This window comes from Thalia democratica, chromosome 5 (genome assembly GCF_965202585.1).
Source record: "Thalia democratica chromosome 5, ktThaDemo2.hap1.1, whole genome shotgun sequence".
NCBI classification, from domain to species: Eukaryota; Metazoa; Chordata; class Thaliacea; order Salpida; family Salpidae; genus Thalia; species Thalia democratica.
The window spans coordinates 48,568,453-48,585,317 of record NC_139169.1 but is presented as its reverse complement, the minus strand read 5'-3'; the positions used below and the strand labels follow the sequence as shown (position 1 = coordinate 48,585,317).

The 16,865-nt window shown below is 24.2% G+C and overlaps 1 protein-coding gene across 1 annotated transcript in view; it reads left to right on the top strand.

Annotated features, from left to right (window-relative positions):
* The first annotated feature begins 1,662 nt into the window (after positions 1–1,662).
* Positions 1,663–16,865, top strand: part of LOC145835647 (rapamycin-insensitive companion of mTOR-like) — a 47,024-nt gene continuing 31,821 nt past the window's right edge. Inside the window, exons 1-8 of the mRNA XM_082943327.1 lie at positions 1,663–1,749; positions 2,045–2,080; positions 2,617–2,741; positions 3,999–4,060; positions 6,335–6,466; positions 9,767–9,969; positions 12,279–12,423; positions 16,572–16,676. Of these exons, the coding sequence (XP_082799453.1) occupies positions 1,695–1,749; positions 2,045–2,080; positions 2,617–2,741; positions 3,999–4,060; positions 6,335–6,466; positions 9,767–9,969; positions 12,279–12,423; positions 16,572–16,676 (863 nt within the window). The 5' untranslated portion in view covers positions 1,663–1,694. The remainder of the gene's footprint in view (positions 1,750–2,044; positions 2,081–2,616; positions 2,742–3,998; positions 4,061–6,334; positions 6,467–9,766; positions 9,970–12,278; positions 12,424–16,571; positions 16,677–16,865) is intronic.

Below are 16,865 nucleotides of genomic sequence, written 5' to 3'. Positions count from 1 at the left end.
TTTATCTAGTATTCGAAAAGTTAAACGAAATTTTGAATACAAATTAGTGACAAGTTAGAGAAATTACCCAATAACTGATTAGGTGCGCAAGCGAAAGTGCGCACCGATGTTGATGGAAAAATCCATAAGGAAAAAATTTATAACTTTATAACTTCATAAGAATTTAGACTCAAAAAGAACGCAACTAATTAGTGTACCGCAGTAGTATAACCTTATGACAGATTTTTCTACAAAAAGTTTACAAAAATACGTCATGCTTAAAGTAAAATTAAAAAATTTTACAAGTTTTTTTTTATGCAACAATAAATGTTAAGACTACTGCTATTTTTCTAAACATACAAGAAAAAGCGTGTCTATCTATAAGAAATAAACTTTGTTTGTGATTTCTATTTTAAAGAAATACAATCAGATGAATTAAATTTAAAAAGTATACTTTTAACTATTCTACAAAGTTGTAATAAATTGTAATGACAGTTAAAAAGTTGGTCTGTTTTAACTTTTGTGTAACTTTATTTAAATTATGTGCAATGAGGTGTTGTTATCACTGTTGTATTGTATATTAAAGAGGTTAATATTTTTTCTAAATAAAACAGATACTTTCGTTTTATTTAAAATATTCATTTTTAAAGATATAAAGTTTACTGTAAGTAGTAAAAACTATTTTTATTTATTTAGTTTACATTTTTGCAAGTTTAAGTAATTCTAATTAAATTTTTTTTTTTTTTAATCGTTTAATTTTGTAATGTATAATTCTTTTTTCAAACAGTTACTTTGAACTTATTTTACTTAATGAATTTATTTCAGTTATATTACTTATAAAAAGATATTTTTATAACTAATTACAAAAGTTTTAATTTAGGGGATTTTTTGAGAAAACAATTTGTGCACCCTTACCAAAACAATTGGCTGATACCACGCTACGCTACTGCTAAACACTTGTACATATACCTACTTTAGCTTCTATCCTTTCCTTACAGTATTTTTTATACAGAGCTCCGTTAAAGTGTGTTAACCCCTTAATACAAAGAAACATGTGTTAGTGTAATAAACAATGAACTTTACCGCAAGATCAACAAACGATCAACTGTTTAAATCTGTAATTACTATGTATTCCAGTGAACTGGTTTCGGTAGGATCTTCATTAACAAACGCTTGAATTTAAATGTTGGATAGTGAAAGAGACATATTATTTTAAAGATATGTTCCGAGGACAAAAAAGATAAAATATTCCACATTTTCTTTAGGTTCTACCAACAACCCAATAAACCAAAATTTAAAAATATATATATACTTTATCTCTATCATTCAGCTAATAAATTTTGCAAAAAAAAATGCTTTAAAACTAATGGATAAAAAACATTGTTGTGTTTAAATATTTTTAAGTCAAGAAAAATTATTTGAATTAACACTTGTGTTAGAGTGGTTGTTGTAATCTTTACCTGATTATAGCTGTAAACATTTTTTTTGTTTAAAAAATTCCCCTAAACAGTTCACTACAAAACATGCAAGAGTATCATAAAACATGCACTACATTTACAAAATGTAAAATATAATGGTTAGACAGTTTTTAGGTGCATGATATTAAAAAAACACTTATAAATAATTTTTTTTGAATTTTTACTAAAAATTTATCAAGTAATGTATGCAATTATTTTTAGACATGTTTTGATTACTACTTAAAAACAAAATCTAAAATGAAGATGATGATGAGACATAATACTGCTAGACAAAGGTTTACCAAAAATAAAAGTTGGTTTGATTTTTTTTTCAATAAAGACTAAAATTATTTAATGATTAGCATAAAAAAGCATGCTTTTTAATTCTAAAGCTTTTTTTTTTTATAAACTTTATTTTGTAAAATAGCTTTTTTTAATGCTGTATCACCAAAAGTTGTTTGTTGATTAAAAGATAGTTTTTTTGTTTATTTTTTTTTAGTAAATAAAAATTAAAGTCGTATATCATTGCAAGGGATGAGTTTGAGACTGATTTTGAATTTAAAAAAATAAAAATGACAACACCTCATATTTTTAAATAACTTTTACAGGTGCAAAAGATGATATTCTTCTTGATCAATTCAAGTGTAAGTAAAGTTATATATTATAACCTTTTTATCTTGGAATATGAAACTTGTAGTTTTAACTAAAACTAAAGTATAATGCATTTAAAGTTAATTTTGTTATGTAGTATACTTTCAGTTTTAAATATAACAGTTTATCTTATTGAATGAATATTTAATTATAATTGAAGTTCTTTAATAGAGTAAATATTGTTTAGGGTTAAACTCTCTGAAATAAAGTATTTATAGTTTTACTTTTATTATACTTTTTAGATATTTTACGTGTAGTAAAATATTTAGTTTTAAAATGGACTGTTCAATAAATGTTTTAGTTAAAAATGACTTTTTTGCTGAAGTTATAAGTTTAAGTAATCACAAGAAACATATCTAATTCTATTTTAAGCTTTTATCTCTTTACTTACTTATTTTTATCTATAAATATCGCTTTAAATTAGTACATGATTTCTTGCTTAATTATAGCTGATGTTTAGGTTAAATAATTTTATTTTATCAATTAAATTTCACTGACTTAATAGTTTATATATTTTTTTTGATTTTAGGTCCAAATAGAAACTTGCTAGATATTTTAAAGAAAATTATACATTGTCTTAAGTCTACGCTACCAAAAGACAACAATCGCCAAAGAGAAAAAAGTTTAGTAGCATATTTAAACAATATTGTATTGGTAAGTAGTCTTTTGTAAAAAATTGTTAAAAATTTTATTTGATGTTTTAAAGTAATTTTTGTTATATTAAGGTCATTAAGGTTATATTAAGGTACTTCAACTATAAACTTTGTCACAAGTTTAAATTAGATTATTTTTCCAAGAATTATTGTTCAATGGTCATTTTTGTTTTAAAATTGCTTTATAAAGAAAAATTATATATTGTTTTGTTTATATACTAATTTCATTATATTTGTTTTAAAATAAATAAATTTCAAAATTCAGCACATATAAAGTTTAACATATTTGAATAATTTTGATTAATTTTTACTACTGAGTTGATTTCAAACAGTTCAAAAAACATTAAGGATAGATGATAGTTGATTAATTATTAATTTTTTACCATGTTCAATAAAGTTTTTTATTAGTTCATTTTAGTTCTAGTATATGAATTATATACATAAATTTCCTACAATTTTTAACACTTATAGAACTGTTATTTTTAGTCTATTAATCACTCACAATCATAAATTAAAAATTTTAATCCAGAGTTTTTTCATTAGTTTCAATTTACTTTGTTTTAATTGAATTATAACTTTCAATTAAAACTATTAGCAAAACAATTGTTCTAAAAATCAGAACAATCTTTGTTGTCACTTTGACATTACATAAAATTTTTTTGTTAGTGCCATAATTTTACTGTTTTCTGATGTATCTTTTCTTATTTTTTCTAATATATGTGCCTTTAATAACTTAAAGTATTCAGCTGCTTTGCTTATTGTTTGAACTTAATTAGTGTTTATATATACTTTAATAGTTATATTAAGCCCCCTTTATGTGTGCGTTTTATTATTAAAGTAAATTGATAATTTGTTTTGTAAATCAAACATTAATATGCTTAAACTTTAAGGTTTGAAGTTTAGCAAGTTTTTTTTATATTATAAAGATAAGTTTTGTATCATAAAAAGAGTTTGAAATTTGTTATTTTTTAAGCTTTTGTTTTTTATTAACATTAAATCTAACTGTAATAGGATGAACTTTAATTTTTAATTTAATGATGCATCTAAAAGTAAGTCAATTTTTATATATTTAAAGATAACTAATTGTAATGATATAAATAAAAAAAGATAAAGGACTTATATTTTTTTATAATAAACTACAACAAAGTAGTAACACTAAATAATTTCAATTTTAGTGCGTAATAAATTTTTCTATAGTTATAGTTGTAGATATAATAGTACAAAAGCATTGATTTCAAATATAAGATGTTTTAAACAGCTTTACATGAGTTTGGAAGAAGAAAATTCAATAAATCTTCCAAAAGAACACATTTTTACATGGTTTGTAATTGAAATTAAAAAAAAAACTGTATCTAAAGCAAACTGTTTTTATAATTTGTTTTTCTTATTTTTCATGTATTATATTTTAACTGTATTGTGATAATAAAAATTGTGCCAATAGTGAGAAACTGTTTATAATATGTTATAAACTAAATCAGTATAGTTAGACTGAAGAGATTTGCAAGTTTATTTTTTTTAAATCCTTAGTTTAACTAATTTTCTATTTTTTACTTGTACCAGTTTAACCATTTTTTATTTAATGTCTGAACATATACTTGAAGAAATATTTAATAATAATCTTGAATTTGATATTTTTTTAAAGGTTCCTAACTACGTAAAAATAAAAAGAAACCCTCTTTGAATGCCTACAACACCTTGAGTTTTTCAATTTTCTAAGCATAACTCTATTTTCTTAAAAAAAAAATATATTCAATAAAATAATTTCTAAATTTTTTAACAAACATAGTTTTCAAATGTTTTTAAAACTCTTCTACATTTAGCTTTTAGGTAACCAAGCATCAAAGATTTTATTTGGAAATATAATAGTTTTACAAATAATTTATAACTTTAGTAAATGATATAGTTACTTACACAAAAACCAATAGACTGTATACATAGTATAAATGGAAGTTTTAAAAATATTTAAGTAGATTACAACATATAAATTTTTTTTTAGTTTACTTATTTTCATAACTGTATGCAGATTTCTCGCCACCATTTCTATGTGGAAAAACTTTTTTTTTAAATAGAACAAAAAAACACATAAACTTCATTTACTGGTAATGTCATTTTATTATGATTAGTTATAAATTTGACATATACAGTAAAGAGTACTGTTATTTGAATTAGATCTTTGTGAAAAGTTATATGTTTTGAACTGTTTTTAAAACTTATAAGCTACTGAAGCAGTTTTCAAGAAGCTATTGGCTACTATGTAGTTCATAATAATTTCAATTATAAATAATGTATAATTTTTTTTAAATAATTTTATGTTTTGTTTCCATATTTTTTTACTGTTCTAAAACTATTATTAAATTGAATTTTGCTGTTGAAAATTCGTAAAAATATTTATTTGCATAATTGCATTTTGTATACATAAATAAAAAGTATATCTTGTATTTATCAAAATCTATTAAGACAACTATCATTCCCAAAGGTTCATTTTTTTCAAAGTGTAAAACTTTACTGATTAAATTTATACGGTTTTGAATTAAGTACAACTTTTTTTTCAAAATAGGTTTATTAAATTAGCTAAAAAAGGTTCTAGCTTTGAAATGTAATACAATGTTTTTTAAACTATTGCTTGTTAATTAATGTTCAAAATAGTTTATTGGGCTATGATGGTTTAAATCTGTTGTTGCAAATTTACACATCTTAAAACAGTCTGCTTCAAAAGTCTAACATTCTGTGTTTGATTCAGTAAAAATTAAAAAAAAATGTATTTATAGTATTTAATAATTTTCTTAAACTAATATAGAAATATTAAAAAAAAATTTTGGTTCTTGAATTATTGTTAGTATACATAGAAATATTTATGGTATACACATAGGTTTTGCTGACCAACAAAAACACGAGAAATATGTAATTATTTTTTCCCTTTTGGTTTTATAATATATATTTTAATAGTATTTATTATACTAGTTTAATTTATCACAAAAAAAAAATTTAATTGTAATAACAAGAATTTTGATAACAAATTATTTAATAGTTTACTTAGCTTACAGTTTTTTGATAAGTTATCTACTGTTCATGGCTTTTGAAAAGCTTAATTGAAACCACCTAGTTGTATACCAGTTTACTAAATTTAGAGTTTTTTAGTTTAGCTGTGTATATTTTGCTTTTTAGTTCTTACATAAATAGCTGTTTCTTATGGTATAACATGAAAAACAATTTTTATTTCATGAAATTATATATATTATTAATATTATATTATTATTAATATTATTTTAATTTGAATATATAAACTCTAATCAAAATCAAAGTTTTTTTAAACTTCACTACTTTGTTTAAATTTTTTTATAATAATTATTTTTATTACCATGTCTAATAAGCTTTAGTATTGATTATAATTTTGAAGTAGTTAGAAATTAATACACTTGAAGTTTTTTAATTAACACAGTAATTTTTTGAAACTTTCTTTATGAAGTTGTTTTTTTTTAACAAAAAGTATTTTTCAAGAAAGAAAAGTATTACCAATTGCGAAATTTTTCATTAAATTTTTTTTTTAGTCGACCAACAAAAGTTTAGTTTTTTGTTATTACATAACTATTTTAGTCTGAAAGCAGTATTGGTAGATGATTGCAAAGAAGTAAGAACTGCCTGCATCAGAGTTTTAAGAACAATCGTTAATAATGTCAATACTTCACAGTTACTCATAAAACTCAACATTGATTGCTTTCTCACAAGGTTTGAAAATAATATTTTATCATAAAAAATCGAGATATTTAGGTGATTTTTTATTTATTTTGATATTATAAATTGATTCAACTGATTTGTATTTGATGTTAATTTTTTTTAACTTACACAATCCGATATCATTTAGTATACATAAACTCTCTTTTTAAAATAGTATAACTTTTACTTAATCTTACCAGAGCTTCTTATTAAATAGTTTTTAAAATACTAAAAATAAGATTGATTTTGTAGTTTTCAAAACTTTAACACATTGAAGTAATATTAAAAAATTAAGGTATATATAAAATCATATAAAAATTAATATTTCATACATGGTTTTTACAAGGGTAATTTTTAATTAAAAAATGGTAATCATAGCAAATGATATAAAACACAGTGAAATATGTTTTTTTTATTGTCATAATTTTAAGTTTAATCAACATTATAATTATTGATTTTAAAAGAATTAGCAAATTACAAGTTTTTAGTTTAGTTCCTAAAGGTTAAGTAATTGGGATCTTTATTTGTAATCTTTCAAATTGATACTACCTTGAGAGATTTTGTTTTAATCAATATGAATTTATTTGCTGATACACAAAAGTACTAATTCATATTTTTAACATTCACAAGATAAAACTTACCAATGGGTATAACCAAATGGGTATAACCAAAAAAACAAAACCTAACTTGTTATTGTTACCATGTTTAAAAGTTACACAGAAGCAAAACCTAACTCTATTAATTTAAAAACAAACACCACTGAATTGTTTTATTGATATGTTTAATGTTTTTAAGTTGTTGAATCAAAGTCTAAAACGGAAGAACTATTATGTTAAGGACATAAGGGGTGAGTCAAATCTTATTATTGCAAAAGTCAACATTTGATTTTATATAAAAGGCTTAATGTATGAATAAAAAGTTGTTTTATAGGTTTTAATTAATTTAGTTTGCTCATAAACTGTATTCAGTTTTGAAACAGTTTCCAATACAAACATATGAATTGTAAATAATTAATGTTAATTTTTTAGAATAAAAAAAATCAAGCGAAAGTCTGCAGAGCAGAAGCTTGGACTCTCGTATGCCGTGAGACAAGCTCAAGTTTACAAAAGGGCTGATCATACCAATTCGATCATCAGAGGCTTCTGCTCTGCAGACTTTCGCCGATGTTTTTGTTGATTGTATTTAATACGAGCGTACCAGATGTCTTGCCTAGTGGACAATGTATTGAACGTTGCACGCCATTTAATAGTTAACAGCTTATTAAGTATAAGTAGTTTTAAAAAATTAAAGACTCAAACCCTTTGTGTGTTATAGTTTTAATTTTATTTAGTATTTTGCTTTCACGCTAGTAATGTTTTTCAAAGTTAAAAGTTTTACATTCAGTGAAAGTAAGTTTCAATTTAAAGACTCAAAAGTTTCTCTGTATACTATAGTATGTAAGGAGCTTGTTTTATTCCTTAATTTTTGAGCCAATAATGTATTTTTTGTATAACAGTTTCACATTCAGTTTTTTAAGAGCCTAAACCCATAGTGTTTATTCAGGATTTTATTGAAATTCTTGTATACTTTTCTAACAAACATAATTTGTTTAGTTTTGCTTTATAGTATCTTCCATGTTTTGTTTAACTTTTGTTTTTCAGCTTTAAATTGTAACTGAAGATCCCTTAAATGGTTAAACTTAGTTTTGCAAATAAGAATCCTGAATAATTAATCTTGTATATTTGTCTCCTTGTTTTTAAATAAGTTGAGAACTATTTTTGTTCAATTTAGAATCTCAAATATAAATCTATATTACTATTACTGTTATGATTATAATTATTGTTGTCATTACTATAACTGTTATTGTTATTATCGTTAATAATATCATTATTAATGTTATTATTAATGTCATTGTTTATTTTTACATATAATAAGTCACATCTAAAACCACTTTTTTTTCAACATTTTTATATGGAACCTTTATTTCGTTAAATATTTCTGCACTGGATGACAATGAGCTTAAGCGTTTCTGAGTCATTATTGAGATAGCTTTTTTTATATGTCAGGGGTGGTCAGAACTTAAGTTAATGAAATTAATTAAACAATTTGATTTTGGTAAAGGCAAAAAGTACCATCAGATAGGTTTAAAGTGACATCTAAAAAAATGTGTCACTTGATTACCTAGATCTAACGTAATCTTGAAACCTATATCTGACATTAACTTGAATACTTGTTTCCTTCTTCCGTCGTATACGACAGGTTTTGCTATATCTATGACACCCAACCCATCGTCTATATATAAGTTACTAAAACCATTTCCCAGTTTACTGAGGATATATAATCCGACTAGGTCGATAATATCTGCACCAAGATATATACATATATATTCTTTAGTTTAATTTGACAAAAAAAACTCTTTAATAATAATGATGCAAAAGATAGATGAAGAATTGAACTAAGAGAAGTGTTTGATATTTTAGATGTTTCTAATAAATTTAGTATTAACACAACTTATGAGTTTGAAATATCTTCCATAGTTGTAAATTTTGCTTCATTACACTGCTGCTTGTAGAAATGACTTTAAAATGGCCAATGGTTTTAACAGTGCAACGTTTTATCTTTTTTTTTTCTCCAACCTCATGTGTGTGTGGAAATCTTTTTCAGCTAAAAAAATTATTATGAAGATTTTTATTAATTTGTTAAAAAGATAAATACCATCTACAAAAAATTAGCAAATATTAAGAAATTTAAATTTATATATAATATTTTTATTAAAACTTAAAAATAAAAATAAAAGGAATAAAAAATAAATAATATTTGATTGTTTTATTACATATAAAAGTTGAAATTAAAGTTTGAACAGAGTGACCAATAAAAACTATTTTTCAGATTTATTTTTTATTTTTTTAATTACAAAGTTAATTTTAGGTACTAAAAATGTCTATACTATCAAAATTGGCTTATACTAATGCGTTATAAAGAGTTGCTACTCATTAGCCTAACCCAGTCTTTTTAAAAAAAAATTGGAAGAATTTAGTTCATATTAAGAAAGTTTAACTTACTCAAACTTTAAAAAAACTTCTGGTTGCTTTTTACTTTTTGTGTAAATATTACGCCATTTAAAATTTTACTTTCCTTCTGATTAAGTCAATCTTTTTTTTTCGGAGACTGTTTATTTTTTTGATATAGTAAAGGCTTATTTGTTGTTATTTTCGAATCAAACTTTAATTTTAACTCTAATTTTTTTGCTTGAAAATGTGATAACCCTGGTTGAAATAGTTTAACAGTTTTTGAAAGCTCCTGTTAGTGTTACTTAATAAAAAAACTATACAGAAGTCTCGATAACAATCATATGAACGGTTTGGAGAGGCAACAATTTCTAAGATTTTTACGCAAGCTGATGATAATAAATCACCGTGGCAACAATGAGGCATTACCAGCCACTCTTTTATCATGCTTGTTGGCCCATTGTCGGGAGGGAGCGCTGTACAGAGATCGAGTTTACAAAACTTGCGTGTTTTTGCTAGCTGAGCTGGGTTAGGATTGTTCCTATTTATTTCCTGACTTACACAATTGTTTGCTACTAATGGTTACAATTATTAAATTTAAACTGAAAATATGTTTGCTTGTAAATTACTAGGTGTTTTAATTTAACCTAATACAGGTACATGGGCTAGAATTTGTTAAATTTTTATTGAACTAGAACAAAAATCGTTTTACTAATTTTGTTTTTGTCAATAAATAAAAAAAAAAAGTTTAAGTAGTTTTGAAAAGTGTAATATCAAAAGCTATTTAACTTTTTTAACATATTTTTGAGCATGACGGTTTTTAAATATGTATCAATAAAACGGATTGTTTTTACGTCATTTTGATTTCATTAAGGCCAAGAGATAAGTAGTTTCAACTAATAGTTTTACAAGATTTAAAACTTGCCTGTACATAATAACTTTACGTTTTAGTTACAATTACGTTATGTATAAAATATCTTAATCTCTTTCAAATTGTTAGTGAGGTTTTTTTGAACAGTTTCCTACAAAAACTTACAGAGAATAATATTTTCATTGCCAGTTTTCTTGGAATAAAAAAATAATATTATTAATCTATTTCATTTAAATCTTTTTAAGGTAGGTAGATTAAAATTTAATGAAGAATTTTCTCAAGAAGTAAAAACCATCTACATGTTATATTTTAAAAATTGTTAAAAAGCTAAATCTTTATAACCAATTTTAATGTTGTAGAACAACAATCAAGATAACATGACAAAAGTTGTAAAAAAAATCACTTGTTACTAACTAATAAACAAATTTTGAAAGTCAAATCTGAGAAATAAAATGAAAGGTAGTTATACTCTTTTAAATAAGTAATAAAATCTGAAAAGCATTATTTCTAATCCAATTGTAAAGTATAGTAATGTGTTATCAAGAATCGGACAAAACGTCTGATTTATGATACCATTAAAGCTAAAGTTGAAGTCCAATAAAACATTATTTTTCTTCTATAAGTAATTAAGTAACTTCTATAAGTAATAAAACAAATTATATTCCTACTTTTAAATATCATACAAAATACCTAAGTAACGACTTCATAGAAATGTGGACCTTGATGAATTAAGTAGATACTAAAAACTAAATTAAAGATAGTTAATTGATGATACATTCGAATGATTCATAGCTCAAAAAAATATCAAATAAGGAAATCTTATACACAAGATACCTGTGCAAAAAAAATCTACAAAATTTAAATAGTTATTTTAAATTTTTTTATTTAGTTTTTAAAGGTTAAGTCTAACCATTGTTAATAAATGAAAGATATATCTATTTAAAAAGTATTATTTTAGTTTTTTTATTATTCTGTCATATAAGTATTTTATTTTGAAATATAGGAATTTTTATTTATGCTTAAAACAAATAAAACAGATTGGTTTGGGTCGGCTGCATTTGTAAGGTTTTGGATTTTTTTTTAATTTATGACATTATGTAAATGGGTTAAGTAATGATTCAGCAGTATATTAAGAACATCTATACCCTTATCCCTGACCCACCTTACCCAAATATAAAAAAAAAAGAAAAAAGGTGTTTACTACTTAAAACTAAAAATAAAACTAAGTAAAATATTAGCCTATCCGACGCGATTGATTAAGATGCCAACGATTTGATATAGGATTAAGACAGTAAGTTAAAGTTCTTCAAAGCCTAGTCGCTTGTTGGTATAGTTGTTTAATATTTTTCTTAAGATCTAAGTATATCTGGTGATCAGAACAGCTGATGGTAAGATTTTTGAGCATGTTGATTATCGACATTCTTATTATTTTTGTTTTGAAATTTTTTTTTTAATTTTGTAAACACTTGAATATCAACAACATTTAAATAATTGTTTCATAAAAAAACTGTGTTTCATGTAAATAATAAGTAACTTTAATCGTAATACAATAGTTTTTAAAAGTTTAACTTATAACAGAACATGGTAAAAGTTATTATAAATACTGAATTAAGTCAGTCTAGTTAATCATATTATAATATTTTTATGAAAGGTTTATAACTATGTTTGTTTTATACTCGCTTAAGAAACTTCTAACACGGTAATATTCATGTTTTGTTGAAACGATAACTTAAGCTCATTCCAACTCTGAAGGCATATTTAATAATTTGTAGTTCGTCTGATAGTTAATGTATTTATAATGAATATTTATAAAGTATTTAGCTCTAAAAACAAGTTATTTAGAAGTACTGTGACAATAGTTAATCCAAAAAAAGTAATAGATATAATAAGTTTTTTTTTCATATTCGTTAATAATAAAGTAAATTTGTTTCTAAGCTTTCAAGTTTTAAACTTAAATATATAACAGCACTACTACAGCCAAGTTTAGTGCTAAAATCAGGAGGAACAAAGATTCTTGCTCAAAACTCAATCGAAAATTGTGAGGATTGTGATCGAATAAGCGAAGTATGTGTAGCTTCAATGTGGAGGACACGGATAATAGATAATCGATGGTAGGTTGTTTAAATCTATATACTACCCACCAAATACTTGTACGTTTTAGTGCTACGTTATGGTAATTAGTTTAGAACATTTTCTAAAAAAGTAATAAATTTTAACTTAGTAAAGTCCTTAATTGCCTTTTTGTTTGTAATAAAAGTTATTAAGTAGAAACTGATTGTTTTACCTGTAGTCAATTTTTACTTAGAAGGATAATTACAAAAGAAATATAAAAATCTTTTTATTCGAGAGTGAAATGAAAATGTCTAACAGAATATAAATATTTTTATATGAGATTATAAAATTTATTATTTTATGTATAATCAAATAAATAAGGTTCATCACCTTAGAAATGCACAAAAAAAAAGTTTTTAAAATATCATAACCAGCTTTAAAATTGGTATTTCTCGTTATGCTTCTGTGTCTTATATTCAGGCTTGCCAAAAATCCTGGATTCCTGGAAAAGCCTGCAATTTGGCAATTTGGGTTTAAAAACTCTAGAATTTGAGAAATTTGGAAAAAACACTGGAATTTTGAACAAAAATCACTAAATAGCTGGAATTTTGAACAAAATTAACTAAAAATTCTGGAAAAATCTTGAATTTTGAACAACTTTAACACTTTAAGTAGTAAAATTTGAATTTCACAAAAAATATATGGTAAAGATTAAAAGAAAATTGTCATCATCAAAAAGATGTCAAATTGAATTTGATAAACCATTTAGTTTTTTATGGAAAACTCCAGAATGAGACGTGTTCAAATACAACTGATGCAACTTAAATAGAGTTTAAGGGAAAGTAAAGAGTAGGAGAAAATAAAGACCATGAGCAGAGCAATCAAAAACGCCTGATGTAACAAAATATCATGGAGAGAAATATAGAATATATATATGTATATATAGAACAAGAAAAGTGAAAAAAGAAATATACTATATTTCAATGCTACATCCTTTTTAAGTGTAGCAACACGGGTGAGGAAACGCTTACTAGAGACTGTGGATAAAAACTTTACTGAAGATCATCCATATAGTAAAGTGTTCAGCAGGAAGACACTAAAAGTGTCCTATTCCTTTATGCAAAACAGGAGGTAACTAATAATGACACACAATCGAAATGTTAGACACGCAAGAGAAATAGAAGCGAATGTGTGGCTGTAGAAAGCAAGAATGTCCGGTAAATAGTTTTATTGAACAAAAAGCAAAAAAAAAAAAAATTGCTCAAAAGTGTTTTGGTTCAATGACCTGGATAGCAAAAAGACCTCTCGGTCATTGAGTTGCATACCCAAACTTAATCAAAATTATCATGAGCTAAAAATGAAAAAAAAAAAAGTAAATCTTTAACGCAAAATCTGATTTATAAAGCGACCGTGAAAACTGAAAACCGAACCAATTTTTACATTGGCTCTGCTGGACTAACGTATAAAGATCGCTACATAAAACACAGATACAGCTTTAAACATGAAAAACATGGAAATGCGACAACTGTATCACAGTATTTTTTGAAACTCAAAATTAACTGAGTTAACTTTAAAATTTACTGGGAAATACTAACAAGAACGAAAAACAAATACAGTTTAAAAAATGGATGTAGATTATGCGGAAAAGTATAAGATTTTAAAATTAAAAAATCAGGATCTTTAAACAAAAGAAATGAATTGCAAACTGGTTGTTTACATTACCGAAGACAATCTATATAAAACCTATGTTATTAATGTTGTTTAAAATGCACTGATTGATTCTTATATTATACCGTAATATCTAATTCAGTATTTTGTTACTGTACTTAAAAGTTTGCCTTTAATTAAATAAAATACCTGGCTGAGGACGCGTGTTGAACGCAGAAACAGTTGTTACAAGAGAAACTTATTTTTGTATAACTTTATTTAAATATATATATATATAACTATTCAAAACATAAATTTAATCGTTTGTTAACAAAATATCCTAGCGAAACAAGTTCACTGTATAATTTGTTCTTATTATATATATATATATGGGTCTGTTGGAAGGGTAGGAATCTAATATGCACGAAGGGTCAAATATGCACGAAGAACCTTTTGCACGAAGGGACCTTTTTGCACGAAAATACTTTTGCACGGAGGGTCACTTTTGCACAAAGACACTTTTGGACGAAGGGTCACTTTGCATGAATAAACTTTTGCACGGGTTAAAAAATTTTTTTTTTTTTTTTTTTTTTGTTCACTTTTTTTTTTTTTTTTAATATCACTATTAACCCTTACCCTCGGTCAGTATTTTATTTTTTTTTAGTTTGTTTTCTTTTAATTTTTTTATTAACTTGTTTTTTTTTATTAAGTTTGTATTTTTTTTAACACTGTACCCCTAACCCTTAACCTCGGTCGGTAGCTGTTTTTTTTTTCTATTAGTATTTAAGTTTTTTTTTTCTATTTTTTATAATACTTTTTTTTTTCATTTTTACTATCACTGTTACCCCTAACCCTCGGTCGGTTAATTTTTTTTTGAAAAAAGTTTATATTTTTATTTTTTATTTTCTGGTTTTTTTTATTAATTTATTTTTATTTTTTACTCTCGTGCAAACGTGTCTTCGTGCAAAAGTGTCTTCGTGCATATTTCACCCGTTCCCCTGTTGAATAAACGTCAGTTTTATTGCAGTAAGATTCGAGTCAAGACCTTTTAGATGTAGTTTAGTTCAAAAGTTGAACTTAATTATTGTTCATATTGTTTATTGTAAAGTTGGTTTTTTAAACAATGTTATTTTCTTACAAGTGTATTATGGTTTAAAGTTCAACTAGTTAATTTGTATTCCAGCTTTTACGTTTCTTAAAATATATTTTCTTAGATTCATATGTATTAGATTTTGACTCCATTTAAGGTATGATGTTCTTCATATTGTTGTTACATTGTGTATTTGATCTTTAATATAAAATATTAAAGATCAAATACATAAAAAATTAATCAATATTAGATAAAGATAATTTCTACTTATTGTTAAAATAGTAAAATTAATTCTACTCGTATTATTATTTTATAGAAATTCAAATCCTTTTTTTAATATATGTATAGTTTTATCTGTTTTTTAATATTTATAAATTAAGTAAACAAATAGTTAAAAGTGGGAAAGTGCCCAGTCTGCTTTTAACTAGAAGCAATATTAAGAAACAGCCATTATAGTGAGTATATTTAGTACCTCTCGTTTCTTTACGATCTCTCATATCTTTACGCACTTTTTCTGTGGACACAATGTGCGTAAATAAGCGAGAGGTTACTGTATGAGTATAGTTAGATTTAACTTAGTTATGATTTATAGTGTAGGTGTAATATATACTATGACCATACAGTACTGTAAAGTACAAACATAAATAACCTATAATTCAGGTTAAGGTTTTCAAAGTAAAACTTCATTTAAATAACCCTATATGAAGCTTAGATTGGAAATTATTTAATAATATACTGAGAAAGTTTAATTTATCTATTAAAAAACTAACTAAACTTTTTTTGAAAGGCATATACACTTAACTAATTGAAACTTAAATCAGTTGTAAAACTTTAATAAATTTTATTTATGTAAGTATTTTTTGTAAGATTTTATTTTTTGCTATTATTTTTTGGTAGCGTTGAACTTCTAGTTTTTTTAAACGTTTTTTGAGTAATTAAATTTTAGCTTTAGAATTAATTTCTTTATATTTTTTTTTAGTTTTAAGTTGTTTAATTGAAAAAAATATTAATTTTTAGTTTATAAGATATATACTTTATAAAAGCAACTAAAAAATTCTAAAAATATACTCATTTTTAAGCAAACTTATACTCATACATAAAAACTGTTTAAATTTAGTTTCGTAATCGTTAGAATTTTTCTATTGGTAAAAATAAATAATTTTTCCATACACTATTTTAAAGTTTTTATAAAAAATGATGCATAAGTGTACGGATTATATATTTTTGTCTTTAGAGCTAAACAAAAATTTTAGCGGAATGTTTTGTCTAGCAGTTGGAGTTATAAAATCTATAAATACACATGTAAACATTAAAAAAAAAATTAAGATTTCTTTGTTTAAAAGAAAAATAGTTTAATAAATAGTTTTCTGGTGTTCCTATAGTAATGTTAAAGTTAAGTTAAGAATTACCTCCATAATTTTCTACAATTTTGTTTAAAACATATCGTTTTAAGTTAGTTTACTTTAACAGTTTAAATGACACAAACATTGTTATATGTCCGCTTACTGTTCCTTACTACATTATGCACAACAAACCGTGTGAAAAAGATGGAAAAGAGAGAAATGATATTTACAAGTAAGTGTTTGCTATTAGTTTTATATACACTTAATAAAAATTTTTAATAATGTAAGTTTAATGCTTAAAACTTTTATGACTTGTAATAAAGACTGATGATGTTTCTTAGAAAACTTAGGTCTCACTCTATCAAGACCTTTTAGTTTGATGATTTAGGTAGTACGATCAAAACTTGTTGTTAACTCTAGT